At 46.4% G+C, this 27,021-nt stretch overlaps 1 protein-coding gene across 1 annotated transcript; it reads right to left on the reverse strand.

The window, feature by feature from the left end:
* Nucleotides 1-633: 633 nt before the first annotated feature.
* SIN3A (SIN3 transcription regulator family member A) lies at nucleotides 634-24,381 on the reverse strand. Its single transcript, XM_058811113.1, has 20 exons — nucleotides 24,193-24,381; nucleotides 22,642-22,818; nucleotides 20,899-21,005; nucleotides 20,142-20,424; nucleotides 17,837-18,088; nucleotides 17,027-17,179; nucleotides 16,072-16,230; nucleotides 14,763-14,852; nucleotides 13,235-13,353; nucleotides 11,502-11,712; nucleotides 9,914-10,030; nucleotides 8,986-9,224; nucleotides 7,239-7,422; nucleotides 6,496-7,069; nucleotides 5,490-5,659; nucleotides 4,310-4,483; nucleotides 3,530-3,622; nucleotides 3,102-3,196; nucleotides 2,731-2,938; nucleotides 634-1,459 (listed from the first exon to the last, which is right to left on the reverse strand). The coding sequence occupies exons 1-20, from the start codon at nucleotides 24,379-24,381 to the stop codon at nucleotides 1,229-1,231; spliced, it is 3,825 nt and encodes a 1,274-aa protein (XP_058667096.1). The 3' UTR covers nucleotides 634-1,228.
* Nucleotides 24,382-27,021: the final 2,640 nt, after the last annotated feature.

The following is a 27,021-nucleotide window of genomic DNA, read 5'->3' on the forward strand; positions in this document are numbered from 1 at the left end:
TTATACCTCAGTTGTTTAACCCCCAAGTGCACATGCTGCTTCTGCTGTTTCCTCTTGCCAGCCTTAGAAAAGGGGTTGGATTACACCTCCCTCTTCCCCCCTCCCCTCTCCCACCCCAAAACCTGCATGCTGCAACAGTGCCTCAGACCAGGAACACGGCTGTGGGTGAGCGAGTGTCTTCCTCCAGTTAAGAACAAAGACATTATTTTTTTTATTTACAAAAAAAGGAGAAAAAAGTTTCCACACAAAAGCACTACAATGATAACTCCCTTTGGTAAAAAGTGTAATAAATGTCTCCATCGGTCTGTCTGTCGGTACTAATTCTCAAGCCACCTGGTACTATGGTACACAAGAAGCTAGTACAGTTATGCTAGCACATCAAGCATAATTCCTTTAATTAAAAAAGAAAAAAAAACAAAACAAAAAAAAAAACCCAAAAAAATTGACAATTTGTACATTTATTTACAAAAAAGGAGGGGAACATGTTAAAATCGTGTTGTTCTCTGCTGTGTGTGTGTACGTACGTGTGTGTGAAAAGCTGGTGCATGGCACTAGGAGAGACTAGTAAACAAGCAGGTACAAAAAAAAAAAAAAAAAACAAACAACAAAAAAAACAAAACCAAAAACCCAAAATAAAAATAAAACAGTTCCACTGGCACTAGAAAGGACAGACCGATCTGCACAGGGTGAGTCCAGCCTGGGAGGGAGGGGAGGGAGCGAGAAGAACCCGGGCTGCGCTGCCCCGGCCCGCGCCGGAGCCTGCCGGGAAAGGGGAATCCATCCAGTGGTGACCTGGGGACTTTAGGGACACATCCCAGCAGTCCAGGCACCTGGGGACTTCAGGGACACATCCCAGCAGTCCAGGCACCTGGGGATTTTGGGGACACATCCCAGCAGGCCGGTGGTGGAGAGCATCCTGTTCCCCTCCCTCGCCGCTCGGGGCCTCCGGGGAGTCAAAGCCTCAACGCTGCTGGTGTGTACGAGCTCGTGGTGTTTCTCTGGGATGGCTCAGTTCAGAGAAGGGTCCTTCCTGCCCACAAAGGGCCATCAGCCCACGGCCCCGGGCAGAGATCCACGTCCCCAGCGGGACAGGCTGCACCAGCCACGCACTAGTCAAGTGGCCATGTGACGGAGATGCACAGTGAGGGGAGAAAGGCATCTCCCTCCTTCCCTGGCTGCGCGCACACACACACACATCCCCCGGGCTCTTCCTCGCCCCGGGGCACTCCTAGGGTGTCTTGAATATCGTGCCGTATTTGACGCGGTACTTGTTGATGCTGACAAAGTGCAGGGTCTCTGTGTCACAGGTGGTGGTGCAGGGCACCAAGCCCTCCAAGCCTTCACCCATGAGCCACTTGTTTGTCTCGGCTGCCATTTCGCGGGGCACGTGCTCCTTGGTCCATTTGTCCACCCAGGCCTGGAACCGCTGGTGCAGCCGCTTGCTCACCCTTTCGTGGGACTGCAGAGACGGAGAGGTGTTAGGAAAAGGCAGCTCTGGCCCCCAAACTCCAGATTACACCAAGCCTGGCTACTGGGTGACACAGGCAAGGGGATCAAACACACAGGGAATTTGTAATGCAGGCACTGGACTAGCAACAGAGGGAAAGCTCTGATGAAGGCTCGCCCAGTCTCCTCTCCAAGCAAATACGTGGTAAAATGAGGTCAGAAATATAGTGAGTCCCTTCTGCATTACCTTCCTCTGCTAGCACCCAGGACCAGGCAATCCTGCTCTTTCCAGCCCTCAGAGTCTGTCCAGAGCCCCTCAAGAGGGCCACAGTCCCAGGAAACAAATAGTTCAACATGTGTTACACATAATGGGGACACAATTGCTACAGAGAATTAAGACCCAGGCCAGGTCTAACAGGCTCAAGAAGCTCTGACTTAACAGAAACATCAGGAGAGGAAGAAGTGTGCACTTTTTTGGGTAAGAGCATCTGCCTAAGGAATGTAAAATGCAGGACAGATGGTATAAAGCCATGGCTACAGTCACAATTAAAAACAGCCAATATAATTAAACCTCCAGATTAAAACTTACAGATTTTATTATTTGTTTGTTCTTCTCCCAGAGACTGAACTGCTTTGGGCGTTAACTGCTAAATCCAATAGCTTTGTTTCCAAAATCCAATGTATCTTCTACAGCTTCCTCAGTTTATTCCAGTAACCAAGGGATAAGCTGCACACTACATATTTAACACTTCAAGAACTTATGCTCAGATTCTCTGTAAAGAGCACTGGCACACAGTATCCTGCTTATAAGCTTACATTTCCTTGAGGTTCGTGCCAGTTGAATGAGATAGATGGAATTCAATCAAAATCCTCAGTATCAGCATGTATCAGTATCACTATGCTGCAATAAAATGCTCTCATCTGACGTGGATGCAAAGTTTAAGAGAATTACTTTACAACTAATGAACTAAAGCAACTACCTGTATCACATCAGCAAGAAACATGGTAAACAGTTGTTTTATAAACCTAAATACATGACAGAAGTGGATGGAAATATTCCCATAAGATGAAAAAAGGAGTGTGTCAAAGCATCCAGATGACCAGATCAGTTTCCTCCAGTGCAATCCTCCAAAATTTCACCCATCTGGAGTCACAGGCTGTTTTCATTTTGGACAAACCCAAACCTTTACAGCTTCCCAAACAGCTGGAAAGGCAATGCCTCCTCCCTTCCCCTGGGTCCCAGGAAACACCAGCAGCCCAGCCCGTTCTCTGGCTGGCTCCTACCTGCTGAGCTCGCAGCAGCGCAGTCCTCCTATACATGTAATCCTCTGATTTGATCACGTACACCATCTTATAGGAGTTCAGCTTGAATTTACACTCCATCTTGTCCAGGGTCTCTATGTTCTCCACGGACTTCTTACTGTTTCCCTCCTTCCCTTCCTTCTCCTGCTGCTCCCGACCACGCTGACACTTGCGGATCCGCCTCAGATTCCTGCAAACCAGAGAACCCCTCTTGGGATTAGCACTCACCCACCCCTGGGTGTAAGCTCAGCTTAGGCCAGGCTGGACAGGGTCTATGGGAGGTGTGTGCACATGGCGGGGGGTGGAATGAGAGGAGCTCCAAGGGCCTTTCCCAGCACAGGCTGGCCACTCACCTGGGCAGGAAGACGGGTTTCTGGGCCAGGTGCTCGCGAAGCTCGGGGGAGGTAGAGTCGGAGTTGACGTACCGCTCCACGTAGTCAGACCAGCGCTGGAAGCAAGCACAGAGCACACATCAGCCACTGCCCTCCCACCAAACAACTGTAGGGCTTGAGGAGGCTAAGCTGGAAGTCAGAACACAACATGCCTTCTGAAGGCTTCTGTGCACCTTATGCCCAAAAAGGCAGGTACAATGGTTCTTTATGTGGCTTTGAGTATTTTCTAATATGAAATAAACCAAGAAGGATTTGCCTGCTCACATCAATGGAAGCTTTAAGGCACATCCTTGATGTTTCTTTGTCTTGTGCTAATGGACCACACCATCACTCAGCTGGACACTCAACCTTGGCCATCGCAGTCAGCTCTCTGGACAAGCTGCCCTTACCTCTGCTTCCACAGGGTCATCTGAGTTTTCCTCTTCTGTGTCCAGCAGCTCAATGGTTAACTGAACTTGACCTCTGCTCTGAATGAACATCAGCTACAAAGAAAAAGCAGAAGGAACTTCAGCAAGAGGAGGTATGAAATAGAAACAGACACCTTCACTTCTCACTGGGGCAAAGGGACAATGAAGCAAGTTGGTAGTTTTGGGGCCTTCTTGGGCTCTCAAATTAAGTTTGTGGGCACAGGAAGAGATATTATACACTCAGGCTTTTATCCAAAGTACTTCTCTGGCTCAGAAAGGGCCTGACCACTTCCTGCCTCTTCAGCAAAGGAAGTATGGATTTGATTAGCACAGGTTTATTAGCAATGTATGCAGGCAGCAGTGATTTAATGCCCAGTGAGCAGTGGCAGATCTCCCAACAGTCGACAAAACTGAGACACCAGAGAAACAGGAGAGTTTGAGCTAACAAATCAAAGCGGGGGCAGCCAAGCAGTCAGTATGATACAGCCCAAAGCTGCTGTAAAGCACAGGGGATATTCATTGCTGTTCCAGGAAATATATTCCTCCTTGAAACTTCATGTCTGAGGGGCCCTTACAGAAGCATTAACCTATGTTCCAAAAGCTGGCTGCACGTGCGCTGGTTTTGGCTGGGACGGAGTTAATTTTCTTCATTTTTGGGTGCCTAAACAAGGCTCTTTTTCAAAAGACCAGTGTCTCTCCCTCCTTCAAAGGCACCCCCTCAGCTCCTATTGGTTTTGCACTGCATTCAGAGCCTGGCTTTACCTTGAAGCAGTTCTCCTCGGACATGAGCTGCTCGGCTTTGCGCTGGTAGGCGGCCTCCAGGAGCGTGCGGGAGGACTGGGACGCCAGGAGCCCTCCGGTGGCCCCGTTGCTGTTCTCTGACAGGTACAGGTCTGTCACCTGCACACAGATCTCATCGCTCACGATGTGCTGCAGCTGCAAGCAGGAGCAACAGGGACAAGGGGTTTGTCAGGGAGGCTGCTACACCCCCATCAGAATAGAATAAAGTAAGGGTGCGACAATGGAATTGAGCTCAAGCAAAAAAAAAATCCCTTAGCTTCTTCCACTTGCAGATGATCTCTGCTGCTATGTGAAAAGCTTACAAGATCTTTAGAGAAATTAGCAGGTGACAAAGCACAAGTACTCAGAGAAAAACTACACACAGAGAACATTCTGATCAGCAGCAGGGGAGGAAGGGCCAGAGCTCCATGACACAGCGTGTCCCCTCCTCACCAAGAGGCTGCTGCTGTGTCTGAGAAGAGGGGTGGGAGGTTTAAGATCAAATCCATATTTTGTGTAAGTGTAAAAATCAAAGGTCTCCCAACTGTCTTCTGAATTCAGTTAATCTCTGGACTGAAGGGCTTCTGAAGAGCAGCTCTACCCTTCTGAAAGAGGAAAGCCCTTTCAAGCTATTCCACTTCCAGCCCCTTGTGTCTGTTTTTGTTCTTTATGCTACAAAAAGGCACAAGAATTTTTCCCTTGCTCACGCATTCTTCCTACCAACCCAATAAAAGGACTGGAGTTTAACAGCCAAAATGAGCTACTCCAGCAGCCAGATAAAAGAGACAAAAGGTTTTTAGAAAAAGCATGCACTCCTACAGCACTGATGGAAAGGAAAGGAACTATTTAGATGTAATTTCTTTGTTTTTTTTTTTTTTCAAAGCTAAAGCAAGATTAGCTCTGGACATGCTTTGAATACTTACATCCTAAAAGATATGGAAAACTTTAAAGAGGATATTCTCAATAATTCAAACAGATCAAAAATCACTCTCTATCACTTCTTTACTATGAGGGTCAGAGAGCTGGGTGAAGAAATACCTTGAATTTAGCTGAAATTCCCCATGTGGGCATACAACACTGCCTCCAATGTGAGCCTGGAGCAAACAGCCTGCCTGCTGTCCCTGCCCCACCCCACCCAGCCCCCAGGGCGTGCTGCAGGCACCTGTCTGACAATGCTCTGGATCAGCTTGTCCATGGTGAAGGCGATGTAGGCGTGGATGGTGAACATCTCGCGCAGCGAGTCCTCGTACTGCGACGAGTCCATGTTCCCGTCCAGCAGGTTGCGCACCATGTCCAGGAAGGCCGGGTAATAATCCTCAACATCAATGTCCACTGCAGCAGGAGAGAAGGGGACACATGGAAACACCACCCCCAGGAAGGGCTGCTGGGATTTTAGGTCCTCAGGTGACCCACATAAGCTGAAGAGTTACTTGAACTTGTCCTTTATGGACATAAATCTTTGTACATAAAACCATACCTTTTATGGCCACAGGTATTTTCACAATATTTTGCTTTCTAGCTCTAGCCTCCTCCATGAGCAATTTATTTCTGAAAGGTTTTACTTAGGGAACTTAAGAATACACAAGTGTACAACAATGAAATAACTACTGCTTATTATCCTTCTGCTAGTGCAAGTCCTATGTTTCCCCATCTTCCCAGGGATAATAAAAGAGAGCCCATGTTAAAGGCTCACTGCTGTCACGTGTCTGAAGACACCAAACACCCTGTCAGCACACTACAAACAGAAATGTCGCAGACAACTTTTATGAAAAATCCTTTCCTTAAGATTTTTCCTCCTGAGAAGCCTCAAGAACAAAATGTAAACAATGATTATCTGCTGCTGTAGAATGCAACAGGTAGATCTGTGATTGGTCTCATGTGGTTGTTTGTAATTAATGGCCAATCTCAGCCCAGCTTAGACACAGAGCCTGATCCACAAACCTTTGTTATCATTCCTTTCTTTTCTATTCTTAGCTGGCCTTCTGATGAGAACCTTTTCTTCTATTCTTTTAGTACAGTTTTAATGTAATATATATCATAAAATAATAAATCAAACCTTCTAAAACATAAAGTCAGCATTCTCGTCTCTTCCCTCATCCAAGAACCCCTGTGAACACCCTCACACAGAAACACCATTTTCCCCCAGCCTCCCAGCAGAAGTCACTCACTGGGCTCCTTGAGTCGCAGCTGGATGGCAGGACTGTCACTCTTGTCTCGCTTTATGCCCAGCACTTCCCTCTCCCACTCCCGTTCCCGCGTCTCCTCCTCGATCTGCCGCTCGGCCTGGGTGCAGATCCGCAGCAGCCGCAAGCACAGGATCTGGTGCAGCCTCATGAAGATGTACCAGTTGCTGTTCACGTAGAAGAGGTTGTAGACCTCATCCATGCCCCGCAGCTTCTGGGCTGTCGTGTTGTTGAACATCAGCTTGGTTTTGGGAGGGCTGCCCCCAACACCGTTGTGCTTTTTTGCAGCCCCAGTGGCTTCATCCACATCCATTTCTTCCTCTTCTTCCTCTTCCACATCTGAGAGTTCACCTCGCTGAGCAAACAGCAGGTCTGGAATGAAGTGATACATGATCTGCTTGATTTTGTACTTGTCCTCTTTCTGGATTCCTGTCTGCCGCTTCACGTGGTGGATGATGAGAGAGGCAGCATCTTCCAGAATCTGCTTGTCTTCATAGGCTAGTGAGAGGTGTGGGCCTGTGGGGACTCCAGCATTGTCTTCTGAAGCCTGTTCTTGCCTCTGCAAAGAAGAAACAGCATAAAAATCAGCCTAAACAATCCCTCTCCACCACCCAAGAGCCTGCTAGAAACAGATTTCCTCCCTCATCAAGCTGTGAGGAAGAGGAGCCGAAACTGGACTAGCAAAATGCATAAGCTCGAGGGAAGGAAACTACTGGTGACCATCTCACCTCATCATAGATGCTTTCAATCTCATTGAGGAGACTCTTTGACCTTAGGACCTTGGTATCATTCTGCTTGAAGTTGATGCCCTGGTGGTCCAAGGATTTCAGGTAATACTTCTCATTCTGCTCTCGCCAGACTTTATTAAATCCTCTCTGGGCTTCTCGCCACTCTTCCTCTTTCATCTTTAACCTTGGATCAAGAAAACAAAGGTGAGCTAAGAGGTGAGCATATAAGAAAAACCTCAGCTTGTGGTTCTTAGTGAGTGTAGACAAGAGCTGAACTCCCAATGAAATGGGCATGGATCAAAGATCCCACAGAAAGGAGCTTTCCAGGAGGTGCCCCCTCAACACACCTTTCTGGAGAAACCACTCTGGGATCCTTTCACATTTAGGTAAAACCATGCAGAAACAAAGTAACCCTAGGAGAGGGAATAAAGGGACAGGGAAGGCAAAAACGGCCCTGGTCTCTCAGAAATCCCCAGAAAGCTCCACCTGTGGAATGAGGGCAGCTTAGTTTGGACAACCAAACAAAGCATGGACACCTGAGTATCCTGGGAATGCATTCCTGAACCTTGACTCAGCATCCCAAGCAAAGCACCCCTGATTCAGCTGAAGAAGGGTAGGGAAACTGGGACCTTGCAGGCATCCTGGGAAGGCTGCTCTGCCCAGCCCCAGAACTCCAAAACACAGGACCAAGAGCCCCACAGAGATAAAACAGCATGTGCTGCTTACACATCCCCTCGACCTTCCCCAAGGAGTTGCAGCACCCACTTCCTTTTAACTGAGGAAGGGGAGGCTGACAACAGAAACAGGACTGGGAATCTGAGCATAGCAGAGACAGCAGGATCTGGGCACACACACCCATAGGATTTGGAAAGGGATCACAGTTACCCTAGGACAACAGTTCCCTTATCTTACACACAGTGCTGACACCAGGGAAGAAAAAAGCTCAACAGGAGACAACAAGAGCTCTATATCCTTCCAGCTGAGCTGTAAGGATTTTGCTTGAGGAGGGCAATTCCCTCTGGGTGATTATTTTGGAATAACCAACTGTCCAGAATATAAATGAATTTTTTAGTTTCACACAAGAATAGAATCATGGAATGGCTTGGTTCGGAAGGGACCTTGCAGATCATCCTATTCCACCCCCTGCCATGGACAGGGACACTTCCCACTGGACCATGTTGCTCCAAGCCCTGCCCGGCCTTGAACACTTCCAGGGGTTGGGCAGCCACAACCTGTTGCAGACAATTTTTATGGAAAACCCTTTCCTTAAGATTTTTCCTCCTGAGAAGCTGAGAGGCCTCAGGAAAAAAAGTAAACATTGATTATCTGCTGCTGTGGAATGCAACAAGTGGATCTGTGATTGGTCTCATAGAGTTGTTTCTAATTAATGGCCAATCACAGTCAGCTGGCTCGGACTCTCTGTCCGAGACAGAAGCTTTTGTTATCATTCTTTCCAATTCTATTCTTAGCTAGCCTTCTGATGATATCCTTTTCTTCTATTCTTTTAGTATAGTTTTAATGCAATATATAAAATAAAATAATAAATCAAGCCTTTTGAAACACGGAGTCAGATCTTCGTCTCTTCCCTCATCCAAGAACCCCTATGAACACAGTCACAACAACCTTTTGGGGTAAATTCACAGCCTTGTGGAGGGCACACTCAGCCACGTTTCCGTAAATTTGGAGGGCATAGAGTGCATCACCCTTGTGAGGGGAGCCTGGGGCAGGGTGCTGGGGCAATCAGTACCTTTTCAGCACGATGGGCACAGCCACAGAGGGGTTCTTGCGCAGCCCATCGATGATGTCCGCTGCTTTGTCAGCGTATATCCTCTGGAGAGCCTTGCGGTGGATCACCTCCGAGGTGCCCCCCAGGGTGTTGTCCAGCCGGAATTTGGCCTGCTCCTCCGCAGACAAGCGTGACAGCTTCTTCTGGATTGCCTCAAGAACGCGGATGGTTGCCAGGTTGGTCTCCAAGACAACATCCAGCTGGAGAGAACAGTGCCATTAGCCGCAGCGTTTGAATAGACAAAACATGATACTTGACGGAGGCAAACATTCAAGTGACACGAATCAAGAAGCTGCGCCTGTTTAACAAGGTGTACTCGAGCACTTTGGTGTTCAGCTGCTCTAAAATAACCCAATTACATTTCATCTGCTACCTAAATAATACTGTGGAAGAATTTAAAGGCTACCAGAATGATACAGTTCGGAAATTACATCTTCCAGCTGGGAATAGAACACAATTGACAGTTACTCTACAAAAGGACGTGCCAAATCTGTGCAGATTCAGGTAACTGCCCAGCTAACTTCCATTTCCAGTCAAAATGTCATTTAAAATCCTGAACATATTGCTTTGCAGATGATTACAGGGGAATGCATGTTCTCATGTACTATGTGGGGGAAGAAAAGATGCAGCAATTCCATGCTTGTCCATTCAACAACTTCATGTAGAGCAGGGTGAACTAAATTCTCCACACAAAAGGTGAGGGGCAGGTGTGGCAGCTTAGTGGTTATGCAGCCACTGCTTCTTGCATGAAGAGAAAACAAACTTTTATGCCAAGACCAGGTGGCAGACACAATAAAAGATGCAGAATTAAAGGTATCATTACATCAAACTCATTAACTGTTCACAGAACAGAGCTTTCTGAGACATGAACCAAGGAAAGGCAATTTACCTCAAAACGCTCGTCCTCACACCTGTAGATGTGCTCTTCATATTGGGTCTTCTTGGAGCTCACAAATGTGGAATCTTCAGACCAGGATGGGAAGGAGACCCAGGTGTCATTCAAAACCTTTGAGGGAGGCAGAGAGAGAACAAGAGTTGTGGTCAGTGTTGAAGGGGATCACACCTGGCCAACTTCAAGAACAGTCTACTGATGGGGCAATCTAATTTCCAGCTGGAAAAAGTGTGTGTGCCTTCCAAAGCCCAGCATTCACAGAGCAACCCCAAACAGCCAGAAGCCAAACAGCCAGGCAGCCTGAAAAATTCATAGGCTGGAGCTGTGAGGAAAAACCTTATGGAAAGGGGGAAAACAAAGGTGAAAGGAGCTTTTTCTGCTACTTTGGATTAGTCAGCTGCAACCAGCTGGTTCCCCATGTGTGATTCACCATCAACACTGTATAGTCACCACAGCAGACCTGACTGTTAGACAGGACACAGTTGCTGCCTCCAAATAAGGCTAATTGGAAGTATAAAACCATACCCCAGCATCATCTTTCCTGACAAAACAGCTCAGCACCTGCAGCTTTCAATATAGGAGCAAAATATTAAAAAGCAAGCAAACAAACAACCCAACAACCACCTCAAAGAGGCCAAAGGCATAGAAACAGTAATTTTGGCAAGTAGTCTTGAAAACCAGATCCAGTTTCCATAAACTCAAAGCCTGAACAACTGAGTCATTAGATTCTCACAGGAGAAAAGTTTGTAACTGCATCACACAAGAAGCTTTTGAGAGACGTGTCAAGACATGGATTAAAAATTCAGCATTTCAGGGAGAAAGAGAGATGCATCTGAGGGAATACGTGGGAGAATCTGTCTACAGAAAACATGATTTTCTTTTAAAGTTGGCCTAGAGACAACTCTGAAAGCAGACTAAGTGAGAATTTAGGTAAAAAGGTGGCAATAATCCTGAATTACATACTACCTTGTAAAGGACCTCTGAGATCACATTAAGATCACACAGAAAACCAGTTCTGTCATCTCCTACTTAAGTTTGCAATCTTAATGTTCCTTTCACAGGTCATACCACATAACACATCATAAACAAGATGTAGGAGCATTAGGTATGTCAGTAATTAACCATCATAACTATTCAGTAGGTTTTTCTCCAGCTGCCTCCCAACACTCTATGCAAACCTTTCACAAACTTCTGCAGAAGAGCTGATGCCAACCATCACAGCCACGTGGCTACCACAACTCCCAGCATAACCCAGTTCCTAGACTGACACCTCAGCCTGTGCAATAACTTCTGGCTATGATCCAGATGTTTATGGGAGTGCCACCAGGAATTCCTGAGCTGTGCTCCCCTGGGGCTGCCACACGCACAGTGGTGATCCTGAGCCAGGATGGTGTGCCCACACATGCCTGGCTGCAGGAGCAGCATGCATCAGTGCTGGGAAAGCAGCTGCCTGACCCCAGCCCCATGCCCACCACCCCCAGGAACCTTTCCAACACAGGGATACAAACAAAATCCCCCATCCTGCTCTGTTTTGCTCTAAAAAGGCTGGGAAGAGCCTTGCTGTGTGGCACAGCCCCTGCCTTACCTCTTTACACAGTGGAGTCCTCCCCGTGCACTTGGGCTGCTGGTAGCTCTTGGGCAAGGCTCTGTAGCTGGAGCCCAGCCTCTTGCAGGAGGCATAGTCAATCTCCATGGCAATCCCCTCAGTAGCCCGTTCCTTGGGATATGTCTCCATGTGAACAGACTCCTTATATCCCAGGAAGTTTTTAAACCAAGTGAACAGTTCTGGGAATTTCCTAAAATAAAAGGAACAAAGTGAAAAATGAGCTAAACAGAATGCAAACAGTGCTGAGCTGTGAAGCTGAGGCTAGGATTGATTACTACAGAGAATCCTCTAAATTATCAATCTGGTGAGAAGACCCTCTCTGCTCAACCCCACTCCCACAGAGCCTGAACAAAAATGGGACACAAGCACCTGCTGTTGATCAGGTGGGGATTGCTCTCCTGGTGCAGCTAAGGTGCTTTAGGATTAGTGACCAGCAAGGAGCAGCTGTCACAGCTTTTGCTACAGGGACAGCACTCATGGCACAGTCACATCTGGGTCTCCCAAACCACCCTGGTACAGAACTCAGGCCAGGCTCCTCGTTGTTTCCCAATGGTTTGAATGTTAAACCAGACCTTTCCTTTCCAGAGGCAGCAAGAAGAAACCCAAAGGCAATTCTGTAACTACACAAAAGGTTTCAGTGCCAAGCAATTGCTTCAACCAGACTTCACAGAGCAGCATGAATCACAGAGAAACCTTTGCCTGCAAGGCCCAAGTTTGCCTGTTTGCAGAATTTCCTGAAAAATTTATTTGTCTAAAATACAGCATTTGTTCACATCCTCTTATTTCATGCAAAGCTCCAGCAACAGGATGAACTGAACCTGTTACTAATTGAATCACTAGTTATTAAATGCTTTTTTGTTATATGGCAAAAGACAATGTCCAACCCCAGAATAAAAACCCCCCTGTATTTTATCTTTCCCTGTAGTTAGCAGCACAGGCAGTAGATGGGAAAAGTACAGAATTTTCCTGTCAAATATTGCACCTTTTTTACCTAAAGTCAGGCATCCTGCTGATGCCTGGCTAATTCCAGTGGACCTACAGAGAGAGTGGAAGCTCCTTAGGGCAGTTTCTCTGCACAGTAGCTACTGTAATGGGGTCCTGAACCCAATTTATGTTGCTACTGCCTTCTCCCTTGGAACCAGGAATTCAGTGCCCAGATAAAAGAAACACTGAAATCCTGCTGCCCAAAGTAGATGAGAGGATATCTGTTGGTTTTAAGCAATTAATAGAGCTGTTTTATACACTGCTGACAATCATGAAAATCATAAATTCCTATAAGTACAGATTACTTACAGGAATTATGATTACCATGATTTAAAGTACAGAGTTCCTCTTAACATTTTTGGTTTTGTGACAGAATTCAGCTGCTTTTTGGAAACTTTAGTGAGCTTATATCAGCACTCTGCTTTTTTGGGGGGACGTTTCCCTGTGTAATTAGACAGTTGATCTTTTCTCAAATGACATAATTTGAGAATGATTCCAGAGCAACAAACTGCAATAAAACAGGCTGCTAATAATTTTGTTTGCCCTACTGGAAAGGGAAGGCACATAGCAAGCAACACCTGTGCTGCTCCTGCACGCTGCCTGTCAGGACACAGCTGGGAATCTCTCTGGGATAAGGAACAGGAAAGGGCAGTGCAGAAGACCATGAAGGTGAATGTTTCTTTCCTCGCTCCACAAGAGAAACAGACCAGGAAAGGGGCTGCACTTACCCCAGGAATGGAGAGACCAGCTGCACGAGCTCAGCCCTGGAGATCACCTCCTGGTTGAAGATGACCAGGCAGCGCAGGAAGTTCTCGTACGCCTCGGTGCTGCGCAGAGCTTTGCGGACCTGAGCCAGAGAGACAAGAGAAGAGGAGCTGTCAGGGTGACACTCAGCATGGGGAGGTCCAGGAGACCTGGGTTTGACACTGTGTTTCCCACCAAGGCACATAAATCTTTGAGTTTAACAGAGAGAACTCGCCCTGTACACAGGGCCAGACAAACTGGTACTGCTGGAGCCACCCCCATGCTGGGATCCCCTGCAATGTCAGCACTGGGGCATTACTCTAAGAGAGGAGCTGCAAGTGAAGAACTAAATCCTTCATAGAACCCTCTAACAGCTGGATCACAAAGCACTGGAATCACTGGACAACATCAGTTACAACTGCAGCACCACAAACCCACCTAGGCTGCTTTTAAACTTCATATAGTATTTCAAGCAGGGAGTGGGGGATATGAGACCCATGCCCTGGGTAACACCTCTCCAGCCTCTCCCTCCTTCCAGCTTGGATTGTCACAGACAATCCTTCTTCTGTGACCTCTGTAATCCTCCTTCTTGTAACCCCGACCTTCACAAAATGAGAAAGCCAAACTATTCATCCCAACACCACCACCTTTCCCACAACAACAGCAGGATCTACACATCAGACTGAAATCTATCACTGTTAAGTTATTCATCATTATGGCTATAATTCCACAGCAGGGATTCCTAGGTTTACTCATGTTAACACCTACACATCCTCCAAGCAATAAATTGGTTCCCAGTTACCATTAGCTGGTTCCCATCACGCTGCAGAATTCACCAGATCAGCAGGGAGCAACCAAGACTGTCATCAGTGCGTGAATATTGCTTAAAAGATGGTTTTAACTTCATCCCATACTCCCCTCTGAGCTATAAGGCCCTGTATGGACATCTCAGAGAAGACACCAAGGTACCACTTGGAAACATCCCATATCTCCTTTCACTCGATCTGTGTGCTAAACCAGCAACAGGTAGCAACTGTGCAATTAATTAGATTAATCTCTGAGGGGAAATTAAAAAAACCCAACCCAATGTAAACATGAATCAGGTGCTTTGTAAACTGAGCTCCCCCCCTGCAGCCAGCTGGCTGTAGATGGGTACAAGCTGTGCCAACACAGCAAGACACATCATCAGCTGTAGGGGGATCTTATAAAGGGGAAAACCACTTGGAGTGTGGGCTACAAGAAAATAATCCCATTCCCTTTAAACAAATTGCCCAGCAGCAGCAGGTGGAAAGCTGGAGAAGGAGTTTTGGGGAAAAGACACATGTAAAAAATGTCATCAATTTAAAAAAAATCAATGTATCTGACTTAGAGGTCGCAGGACACATCTGAGGTTAAGCTGAGAAATGTTATCAGGGTGGTGTAAATCTCACACTTCACTGTGATAAAAATCCAGATGTGTACATAGGAAGGACATACATCAAGGACATGCAACATCTGCATCCTGCCTCTCACCTTCTCAAAGAAGAGAGATTCTGTCCCCACACCATGTTTGCTGGCTTCTGCCAAAGACTGGTCTTTCAAACCAAGCAGCTTTGGTTTCTTCTGTTATCAAAAAAAAAAAAAAGAAAAAAAAAAAAGAAAGGTAATTAGACAATTAAAAATAAAAGGTGTGTTCAACAAGTTGGGATAATTTGATTATTTATCATAGGTGAGTGCCAGCTCCCTGACCTCAGCATGTGCTTCCCATTAAAGGAAAGGTGGCTTTTTAAAGAAGAAAAGTCTATTAAAGCATGTGCTACAAGTTAATTTACTGAATGTTAATAAGTAGCATGGCATTCCACATATCTGTAATACATTGTTTCACCCTTTCCTGTAACTAGCTGATTGTTTCAATCACACTACAGCGTATCTTACTTTGATAACTAGTTTGGAAAACTGCCAGAATAGATGATTCTCCTATCACTCATCCAGTTTTGCAAGTCTTATATCTCCCCAGAATGACAATTTTTTTCTCTCTTACATTCTACTGAAAGATGTTTTATTTTCCCCATTCTCAGAAAGGCTGAAAGGTGCTTCCAAAACGTGCTTTATTTTGGTGCCCTCGATTTGAAGAGGAGGAGAAAGGGCAGAAGGGGACTTAAATGGTACAATTATGCCTGCTAATGCTTCTCATGACAAAGGAAGATATACTGGCTTCAAAAAAATCAGGCAAATTTATCCCTCATGCACAAACACGAGGCCACCTGGCCACAGGACAATTTTTGTTGCACTACAAAGTCTTGCTGCTCTCACAAATCATGTGTCATTTGAAAAGGGCAAACTCTGCTGAGAGAGTAATCATTTATCATTGCATTAAAAGCTTCATCACAGGAAAGATGAGCAAACATGATTCTACTGCATCTCCTCCAAGTTCTACTACAACAAAGCTTTCAGGCACACCTTTTCAGCTCATCTTTTCCTACGTGCCTTAGGAACACTTGCTACAAATATTGGGCAAATTTATTCTGTGGCATTACTGAGACTTTTGTCGCCACACTCCATCACTCCCCCTCATTAAACACTGCTATTAAAACTACATCTTTATTAGAAAGTGATGAAAACTCTGTTTCCCCAAGCCATTAAAGTAACTATGTCCCACCCTCAGGAACAGATACCACCATCAGTTCGCAAAAATCAGAGGCCAACACTTGTGCTTGGAAACAAGGACTTCTGAAAGGTTTAAAGACAAACACTATTTTCCATGTTCTCAAGCTGCAGCCTGTGCCACAAAAACCACAAGGACTTGGAAGACACATCCTGAAGGAGCAGCCCAGGCTCTTACCTTCACCGGAGGGGTGGCTCCGGTGCCCGAGTGCCGTCGGATCTGGCAGCCATTCTGGTTGGGTCTCTGCTGCTTGTTGTTGAGCTGTGGCTTCTTCACTGTGCCCCCGTGGTCATTCCTGACTGATTCCACTTTCTCTGCAGTTGTCTTGCTCAACAGCTTGTTCAGAGACAAACCCATAAGACCATTAAGGGCTATGTTCCACACAAAATGTCACTGAATGGGTTGGGTTGGAAGGGACCTTTAAGGTCATTCAGTTCCAACGCCATGCCATGGCCAGGGACACCTCTCACTACTCAAGTTGCTCAGAGTTCCATTCGACCTGCCCTTGAACACCTCCAGGGATGGGGCAGCCATAGCTCCTCAGGGTAGCCTCTGCCACCCTGTCTCACCACCCTCACAGGGAAGAATTTTTTTCTATTATCTAATCTAAATCTACTCTCTTTCAGTTTGAAGCCATTCCCCCTTGTCCTGCCACTCAATATTCTTGTAAAGAGTCTCTCTCCATCTTTTTTTGAGGCTCTCTTCAGATACTGGAAGGCCACAATTAGGTGACCCCGAGCCTTCTCTTTTCCAGGGAGAACAATCCTAATTCTCTCAGCCTTTGGTCACAGGAGATGTGCTTCATCCCTCTGATCATTCTGGTGGCCTCTGGACTTGCTCTGACAGATCCATGTCTTTCCTGTGCTGGGGACCCCAAAGCTCATAGCTCTAGATGATCAATGGATTTTACTGCAGTTACAGCCCTAACTTAGAAGAGCCTTCTTAGGCAAAGGAATTGCATTTAAAATAAAAGTTATTTAAGAGACAAGTTGTAGCCAGAAAACACAGTCTACCCCCCTGATCTCCTTCCTACACCCCAGGAAAGCTAGAGCAAAAGCTCATTTTTATGAACACTGGCTTCATACAGAACAGTCTGCACTAGGTATTTCACCCTGTCTCCAAGGGTACTCACCACAGAGCTGTTGGCATCAGGCAGGAACTGCCCGAATTCTGAGAGCAGATCCTCCTGGTTCTTGAAGAGGCGAGCCACCTGGGCATAGACCTCCTGCTCTGTCAGGGCTGGTGTGTAGTTCCCTCCTGCCTCCTTGGCATTACGCTGCTCTTTCTGCCAGAGGAAAGAGGAGAGGTGTCAGAAGAAAGGATGCACAAACTATTCAAGTGGCAAAGAAAAAACAATGGGAATAATGGAACAGCAAAGGTCTCAGCTTCTTTTATAAAGCTATATATATTAATGGTATGACTCATATATTCTAAGTATATATATACACTACAAATGCATCCTAAATGCCCAACTGGCCCTGGAACAGTAAGACACTGACCAAGGAAGTGGTTTTTTTTTTGCTTTTAACATAGAGCTACAGCCACATTGCCTCATCCTGACACGTGCTCATAGAAAAACGCCAAACCCAGTTTCTAAACAAGTATTGCAGAGACTTCCAAATAAAGATGATGGATTGAGATCTATTACTTCATCCTGCTATGTAATCTTTTTAACTTGCCAGACTTCTGCTTAGTTCAAGCAGACTTCAAGACCAGCTGGGCAGGGCTTGGAGCAACCTGACCTAGCAGAAGGTGCCCCTGCCTATGGCAAAGGGTTGGACTAGACGATCTTTAAGGCCCCTTCCAATCCAAACCAGTCCATGATTACCTGCCGGCCACTGCTAGTACAGCAGAAGACCCAAATGCAGGTTTTGGAGAGCCCTCAAAGCAAAGCAAGAGGAAGAACCATACACAGACACAAACTCACATTTCCAACACTCACCTGATACGTATGGAGAATCTCCAGGAAGGCTTTGTAGATGTCTGGCTGTCCCTGGAAGCGGTTTTTGATCTTGTTGACGTAGTTGATGGCGTGGTTGAACTCCACGGGCTGATTGTTCTGCAGGGACGGTGTGGTGCCCAGGGAGATTGTCACGGGCGTGTGCGGCTGCACCGGCGGCGAGCGCGGCGACGCGTACGGCGGGATCGGCGGCGTCTGCTGGCTGGCAGGAGTGTGGGCCTGCAGCTGCGATGGCTGAGGGGAACACAGGCTCTGTTAGGAAGCAGCGGATCCCCCTCATGGTCAGGATAAAGCAACTTTAACCCACTTAGGTATAAATAAATCAATAAATAAAAATAGATAAATATTTAGCGGGCTAGCAGAGATTAAACTGCAACTGTGATGGCTGAGGGGAACACAGGCTCTGTTAGGATGCAGCAGACCCCCCTCATGGTCAGGATAAAGCAATTTTAATCCACTTACGGATAAATCAATAAATAAATAAAAATAGATAAATATTTACTGGGCCAGCAAAGACTAAACCACATCACCAAGACAAAATACCTGGGCCATTCAAGCAGTTATTATTTTCCTTGCTAACTGCTTTGGACTGAAACCTGACAAGAGACACAAACTACCTCAAAAACTTAACAGAGACAAGATGCATAGATATAGCTGGCTCCCACACAGCCAGTCACTTTGGCACTAGTCAACAATTGTGGGATGAATGGAGGCAATAGCAAAGGAAAACATGAGTTTCTTCAGACAAAAAGCAGGCAGTGAGTAATTATTTTGAATACTCTCGATGGACATTGAACAGCCAGGTGAAAATTTAGTTTTGAGGTGGCATTTGAAATGGAAATGGAAGTACTTATTCCCCTCTGTTTAATATGAGTTTTGAAATTTAAAACATGAGTTTTCAGGACTGAGAATTTAAATAACTGTCTTAGGATGGGCATAAATATCGTGTTACAATATCCTGTCCTGCCTTTACCTGCCTGGTAGGGACATCTTACCTCATTGTCTAGCCTGTCCCTCAGGCTCATTTTAAAGCTTCAGCAAGGACAGTTCAACACTTTGCAGGTGTGATAGGGAGAAAATCACTTATCCTATGGTGTTAAGGAGACTGCTACATCTTTACTGAGAGCATGTACCTCTTCAGAAAAAAATCCCTGAAATCTATCACAGGCAAGTTCATTCTGGAATGATCTGCAGTGTCCAGCTTGGCAAATCTTTTAGCAAATCTTTCAGCATGTTTTTGTTTGCCATTTCTGAGCAGGAAGTTGCATGTCCCAACAATGTTTGCCCAGAGATCAGCTAACTGCCACATTTTAAACCCTGCTGCTTTTTAACTGCATGTTACCTCTTCCTTTAGCTTTTCCAGGCAATTGTTATCTAACAGTTTAGGGATTAACCCTGGAAACTTTGGAGATCCCCTCCCTAAGGCTCTGAAATCTTTTTGCACTTCGAGGCTAAAATACATGAAATTTCATCTGGAGTAATCTCCTTGAATGTCTATTATCCTGTTCTGTTTCACACAAAATAAATTTTTTGGACAGTAGAATCTGGATTATATCTAAACCAGAGTCAAATTTCCTTTGTTACTCAAAGGTCTCTGTTTTGGACAAACACAACCAATACCTACAGGCAACACCATGGTAATTCTGCTAAACTCTTGCACTTTAGATGTTGCCAATAACTCCTGAACCCTTCCAGCTGACAGCTGAACCAGACCCCTCTACAAAAAACATTCAATCTGAAAACAAGACTTCAAGCAATGCAGAAGCCACCAAATAACAAATGAAGGTTTCCTAAAGGCTTAATTGCCTCAAGCATTTGAAATTACTCACACACTTCCACACCAAAGAGAACATCTTTATCACAACCTCTGTTTTATGGGCAATTTTTTGGGACTTTAGGTCTAAGACAACACACACAAAAGCAGGCAGATAGTGTGTGCCCAGTGCTTTAACTAGGAACCTTTTCCCTAGGTTGCTGGATCACTTCTTGAATAATGTGTGTGCCATTTACCAGATGTCTGACTGTCTTTCAGCTCCCCACTGCCAGCAACAAGGCTTCTCCAAACCCTTAATGTTTTGGAAAGCTTATTTGAATTGCTGTCACATTAACTTCTTCAAGTTTGAAAACGAGAAATGAATCCAGCAGCAGAAGGGGAACACATGAAGGTTCACGAATACTGTGGGAAAGCAGCTGGGAGTTAATTTTTCACCCTCTAGCTGCACACCAGCTTCAGCTGGAGGCAGCAGGGTCTCTGTGCTCTCAGAGCAGGTCACCCAGAGCCCCTCACCTTGCTGATTTTGGCAGGTGTGGGCTGTGGTGCTGGCTGTGCTGGTGTCGGGGTCGACTGCGCCGAAGGCTGCGACGGATGCGGCGGCTGCGGCTGCGGCTGGGGCTGCAGCCCGTGCGTGGGGATCTGGTGAACCTGCCCCGGGGTGGTCACGTTCACCATGTCATTGGTCTGCACCTCAATCTTGTAGCCAGGTGGCAGGAAAGTGTTGAAGCCCATGATGAGGTCAGGGTGGCCCTTGAAGAGCTGCGACACACGGCTGATCACGCCCGGAGTGTCGATGCTGGGCGAGGAATAAGATCACAATGTCACCGTCCCCTGGCACCTTGCACTGGGACAAAGTTCTCCACACAGCAATCTTCCAGTACACTTTTCCTTCCCCTTATCACCTCTAACACATAAAACAATGCAAAAATGAATCCTACAGACTGCTGAACTCAAGAGTGACATTAGCATTATTTTATCAGCCCAGACAGGGCTTTATATCCATGAGATCCAGTCCCAAGTCTGACCATTATTAATGGGCAGACAACCAGATGAATCAGCTGTCAAGGCTGAACTTGTGAACTCCCACTCTAGGCAGAGATTTAGTATAAATGAAGGGATGCATTTCATTTTCAGAAAATAAAGGACACAACTGCTTTTACATCATTTTCCAGGTGTGCTGTTCTGTATACAAAGGACAGAATTCAGCTCCTGCCCTGTGCTCCCATGTCCACACACACTCTGGAAGGAAGAAGCAAATGCAGCTTGTTACCTTTGAGATTTAAATTCCTTCATAATATCCAAGAAGTCATTGTAGACCTGTGGCTGACTACCAAACTGTAGCTTCACCTGGTCAAGGTAAGACAATGCATCCTCCACCTGGAGACAGAACAGACAGGTCATATTAGCAGAGAAGATTTGATTTCACCTCCCATTGTTCTGTAAAACACTCAGCATTTGAAAACACAGCTGTTAGCCCTGAGCCTGGGCAGGGAATTAAGGAGCAAAAAGCTCATGAGCCTGGTTTGTGTACTACCAGCACTGTTTGAATAAGAAGTACTCACTCCCCACTCCTGGCCCACAAGATAAAACTGTACCAAAAAAAAAGAAAAAAGCCAAAAAGGAAAAAAAAAAAAAAAAGCAACACAGATCAGCAGAATTACTCAGAATGAAAAAAAAACTCAAAACCCAACATGCTCCAAATCTACCATCACTGAAGTGACTGCTAGGATAAACAGAACTAGACTGAGTATTTTTCCTGCATTCATATGTGGAAATTATTATGGAACTCTAAGAATAAGCAGAAAGTGGAAATGACATATTCAGTGTAGTAGATGTCTGCCAGGTACACGCTTGCACTTCTCTCAAAAAGCCAGACATTTCAGTTCAACATAGAAGGGCTTTGGAAATGGCAACCGTGGGTGGCAAATTGTTTTACACCTCAAACAGCAAGAGGTTCATGATTTGTGTACCAACAGCCAATTTTCAGAGGTGCAGGAAGAAGAGTCCTGGCCCAAACAGAGAGTTCTGGGTCCCTGAGCCTCCAGCAGCCTGGCCAAGCACTCAGCAGCTGCAAGAGCTGCACATGGGACCCCTCTTGGGTCTGAAATTACACAATGGAAGAAAAGCTCATGTATAGCCCCAACCTTGCATCAGCACAGGACTTTCCATGGATTTCACTGTGAGGAAGAAGCACTCTTTTTGAAACTGGTTTTCAGAGGTTTGTAGAAATGAAGTTTCCCACATTCAGCAAAAGGAATGGTGGTTTCCACCAAAACTGGAAAAGACTCACACCGTATTTGGAAGAAGCTGAAACAGGCATCAATTTGTATGTATGTGCCTTCTCCAAATGTAGCAACTTAAAGGGGTTATTTTTGGTGGACTTTTCTCTTTGTTTAAGGGCTTTACAGCACATAATCTGAGAATAGAGCCTTCCTTACTCCCAAATTACTCCCACACAACCACCCACATATGCCATGTGTTCAGAAAAGCACCAAATGTTTTGGTAATTTAACCCATTCATCCAAATACTCTTAAGCAATACATTCCTCCTTTCCCTCCCTGCCACAAATCTTTTCCTGGCCAGTCCAATTTCTTTTTATTATGGCTATGTGAGACAACAGGGCTTCAGCAGAAAGAGAAGTCCATTTCTGTGTTTAATAGACTCCCAAACATGGGAAAGGAAAGGGGGGAAAAAAAAGGAAAGGGGGGGAAAAGGAAAAGGGGGGAAAAGGAAAAGGGGGGGAAAAGGAAAAGGGGGGGAAAAGGAAAAGGGGGGGAAAAGGAAAAGGGGGGGAAAAGGAAAAGGGGGGGAAAAGGAAAAGGGGGGGGAAAAGGAAAAGGGGGGGGAAAAGGAAAAGGGGGGGGAAAGGAAAAGGGGGGGGAAAGGAAAAGGGGGGGAAAAGGAAAAGGGGGGGAAAAGGAAAAGGGAGTTAAAAATGGACAGAAAAAGGGACCTGGCCACAGAAGGAATTTTGGGAGAGGATGGCTGACATCAGGCAGCTTCTGATGTTACCTTGAGCCTCTGGAACTGCTGCTGGCCCTGCACAGGCACGGCTGGGGGCGTGGGGTGTGTGTGGCTCTGCACCACCTGGCTGCCGTGGGGCTGCACGGGCGCGGGGTGGTGGTGGCCGCTGTGCACGGCGGCGATGGCCGGCCCGTGGCTGCCCGAGCTCTGCGGCACGGCCGACACCTGCCAAGGCAAACAGCACATCAGGCACGGCCTCCCAGCTCCCCAGACACTGCAGGACAGTCAAGGAAGCAGAAGGCAGCTGGTTTGAGCTTTAACCATGACTGCTAACAGCTTTGCTTGACCAAATCCAGACAACTCTCATCCCACCCTCCCTGCAGACACGTGCCAAACACAGGTTGTCCCCAGCCTGCACACTCACTGCCTGTCCTGCACATCCCCTGACACAAAGACCTGGAAAAGGAGGGTAAAATGGAATTTTTCATCTGGCAAGAGCCACGGTTCTCTCCTTTCCCGATATGTCACAAGTAATAATCTGAATGAATGAATTGACAGTCTTGATAATTCAGTTTGGGTACTAAAACTCAAATTGTGGCTCTCTGGCATCAGCAGGCTCTAGGGGAAATACCAAGCTCAAAACCCAGCTTGGTATTTCCCCTAGAAAACCAGGGAAAGAACAGAAACCATGCACTTTCAGGACTTCTTCATACCATAAACCAGGAAAATTTCAATTTGGAAAATCATTTTCACAAACCCAGTTTTCCATCCAAGCCTCTTTTAGATGGGACATACTTAATTCAATCTTCATGGACAAAATAAGGTTTCCCTGCTGGCCCATCTAAGTTCTTTTTAGGAAGGACTGCCAGTATCAACACACCCTCTTACAAAGGGTCTGCCTGCAGCTCTTCAGCTCAGTGGCTGCCACTATCAGTGTGAATATCCTTTCTGCAGAAGCAAGGATGAAGCTGTGTGTAAAATCAGGCACTGGACAGGGAGAGCAGCTCACCAGCAACACAAGTGTGGAAGATTGAACATACCAGAAATGTGGCAGAGACAAATATGCCACAAATAGCTGTCAGTGAAAGAGAAGGAAAAGGCTATCTCCAGTGTACTCTTAAAAAGATTCTTTTTTTCCCTGTTCCCACCTGCCAGCTCCTTGTAAAGGAGGCAAGAGAGGGAAGAGTGCCACCTAAAGACTCTGGGGTAATGTTTTACGAAACATTTCAATTTTCCTGAAAGTCTTCAATCTAAATGCTGATCTAGTCCGTTAAGCTTAAGATCACCCAAGATACCATACGTCTTTTACAACAGCAAACCTTTTCCTGCTGAAAAACAGAAAAACAGAGGAAAAACCCTCCACAAACCAGTCTGATTCAGAGACCTTGGTCTGAGAGAACCATGTTCAAGAAAGCTAAGTCACACCATGTTGGTTCATGAATGAAGCCAACAAAGCAAGTACTGACAACGAGACACACATTGTCCATTTTTTAAAGAAAATCCCGGTTACCAAAACAAAACTTTGTGTTAAATACGGAACTCTGTGGTGCTACAACACAGTGCTGACTGTCCATGGAGCTAAGGGCTGAGCACACACACCTGGTAGCTGGGAGTTACAGAGTACTGGATGCCCGTGGCTGACTGCATGGTGTCGGACACGGCCTCATAGACCGGCGGGGCCGGGGCGAGCACGCGGTGCTGGTGCGGGAAAGCCTCGGTGCTGCTGGTGATACGTCTCTGCTGCGACGCATACACGGGAGACTCCTGCTCGTCCAATCGCCGCTTCATGCTGAACTCATGCTCGGGAAGCACCTCAAAACCTGGGGAAAGCACACAGGGAAATTGATCCAGCGCTCCTGTCCTGCAGAGATCACCGTGACCAGGCACGGTGAGTTTCTGTCCGTTCCGGTGCTTGTGTCTTGTAAAGGGAAAATGGAATTAAAGATTTAGCTTTCAGCATAAAACATGCAACCGTATCCCAGCACAAAAAGTACAGCCTTATTGTTGTAGGAACTTGAAAGGTAAGGATTTCTTCAGTCTCACCTAAAGGATGTTGCTAACACACAGATCCCGAGCGATGCAGAGCTCGTGAACACAGTGTTTGAACACAACAGGCTGGAGAAGGATGTGTTACCTACACACTGTTCGTACTGACAACAGAAAAAAAAATCCTGTTGGTCAGTCCAGGTAGGATCACAGCTGTGAGAGATCCTAAAGGATGTTGCTAGCACACAGACCCTGACTGATGCAAAGCTCGTGAATGCAGTGCTTGAACACAACAGGCTAGGGAAGGAAGGATGTGTTACCTACACACTGTTTGTACTGACAACAGAAAAAAAAAACCCTCTTGGACAGTCCAGGTAGGATGAGAGCTGCGAGAGATGCTTTAAAACATGGGAAAAAAGCAGAATGCAGAATCACAGTTTGAAGCTGCTTACAAAGCCCCAAAGCATTTAATACGTGTGTGTATTTAATACGTGTGTATTTCATGCGTAACTTTAGGGAAATACCTAGGAGTATTTTGGGTACCACATGCCACACCTGTGGTGCTGCCAGCACCCTGGCCCCACTCAGAAGCTGGATTCCTGCCTGTCTGCCAGGGAGCACAGGTCAGCAGCTCCCTCATTTACTCCCCTGTATTTCTTTTCATGTTCCTGCCCAACCCCAAGTTGCTTTTCTGCAACTTGATTTCACTTCAAATCCAACAGGTCATTCTGCCACTGTCCCACTCCAAAAGGAGCCATGAATTCCTGGCTCTGTTGGATTGAACCAGTCACCCCAGCACTCTTCACTGCAAGCAAATCCCAGTGCTGTTTTCTGTCCATTGATAGTTATTGCCATCCTTGAGATGTTATCTGCTGTTTATCAAAAGCACAGGCAGCCTGGTAAGATGTTGGAAGGACAGAAAACAGTGAAACCACCCTCTTTAGACTCAGGATCTCTCCAAAGCAAGCCCTCTTCAGTTCAGTGCAGTAAAGACACAATCATTGCTAAGGCAAGCACATGGATAAATGAGAGGGAACAACATTCCCACAGAATAATGGTAACAGCCAACTGAGCCAATCCCCATCTACCAAGTCAGGACAGCTCTGCACAGTCTAAACCTGTCACTAATCAAATAACCCAAAGACCATTCACTGAGATCTCACATCAAATATGGAATCAGCAGGACAAAGGTGCAAATTTTCTTCTCCATGACATAAAACATGGAAAATTTGGAAAAATTTGTTTTGGAAGGGACCCTAGAGATCATTTCATTCCAGTCTCTGCCATGGGCAGGGACACCTTCCACTATCCCAGGGTACTCCAAGCCCTGTCCAACCTGGCCTTGGACACTTCCAGGGATGAGGCAGCGACAACTGCTCTGGGCACCCTGTGCCAGGACCTCCCCATCCTCAACAGGAAAAAATTTCTTCCCCCTATCCAATATAAACTTTCCCTATTAGTCCCTCCTTTCACTTGGAGAGGGCAGGACAACAAGGAAGATGACTTAATTTATTTCTGAAGTTACTCTCCAAGTTTAAACCTCTCAAGAGGTCCCCAAATCACCTGGCAGGTCACAGACAGGAAGCAGAGGAGGACTCCTTGTTCAAAGTAAAGGGGAAAAGCTCATCAACTGCATCTTAATTGCAAGTTACAAACCATGAGTAAGCCTGGAACCCCACACACACACTCAGCAAGCAGAGGAACACACTCCAGGAGCTCACTTCTCTAATGGTGCTGCACTGGTTGGCTTTTCAACCAGTCTCTGCTGATAAATGAAGAGCCAGGAAGGTTAACATGGAGCTACTCCCCTCATGGAGATATCCCTCTCAGGCACAGGCCACATTTCGCTTTGCAAAACCAGAGTTTTATGCTAATAAGGCTGGGACTAAACTGAGTAAATCTGGCCTCACCCCATCCACCCACAGCAGAGCTGGCCAGGATTTTGCATGACAATGGCTGAGTGCATGACTAAAGTCTGGGCAAAGCCTTGGTGGCAGCTATTTACAAGCTACTCACCTACTTGGAAACCTTCCTGCTCTGAACCCTGCTCCCCCAGCCAGCCCTGCCACTCACCTCTGCCCTCCCAGGCTGGTTCTGCCCTCATCCTTCCAATATTGTGTGCAGATCCACGTGGTGTGGTGGCTGCTCAGTGTCCCACCCCTGGGACTCACTTCCCAGAGCATCACTCCACACTCAGCCCTCCAGATGCACTCACCAGCCCCTGCAGCAGAGGCTGTTTGAGGGCAGAGGATGGCTGCAAGGCTCATGTGCCCTTATGAGGATTAAAATGCCACCTCAGACTGTCTGAGAAGACTTTTCCCTGTGAAGACACCACAATTCTTGGCCTGTGAGGCCACAGGAATCATGACAGCACCAAGGATCCATCACCACACACACACCAGCAGCGTGAACATCAGTTTTTGAAGCTCCCAATTCTTGCAG

This window comes from Ammospiza caudacuta, chromosome 10 (genome assembly GCF_027887145.1).
Source record: "Ammospiza caudacuta isolate bAmmCau1 chromosome 10, bAmmCau1.pri, whole genome shotgun sequence".
In the NCBI taxonomy this organism is placed as follows: Eukaryota; Metazoa; Chordata; class Aves; order Passeriformes; family Passerellidae; genus Ammospiza; species Ammospiza caudacuta.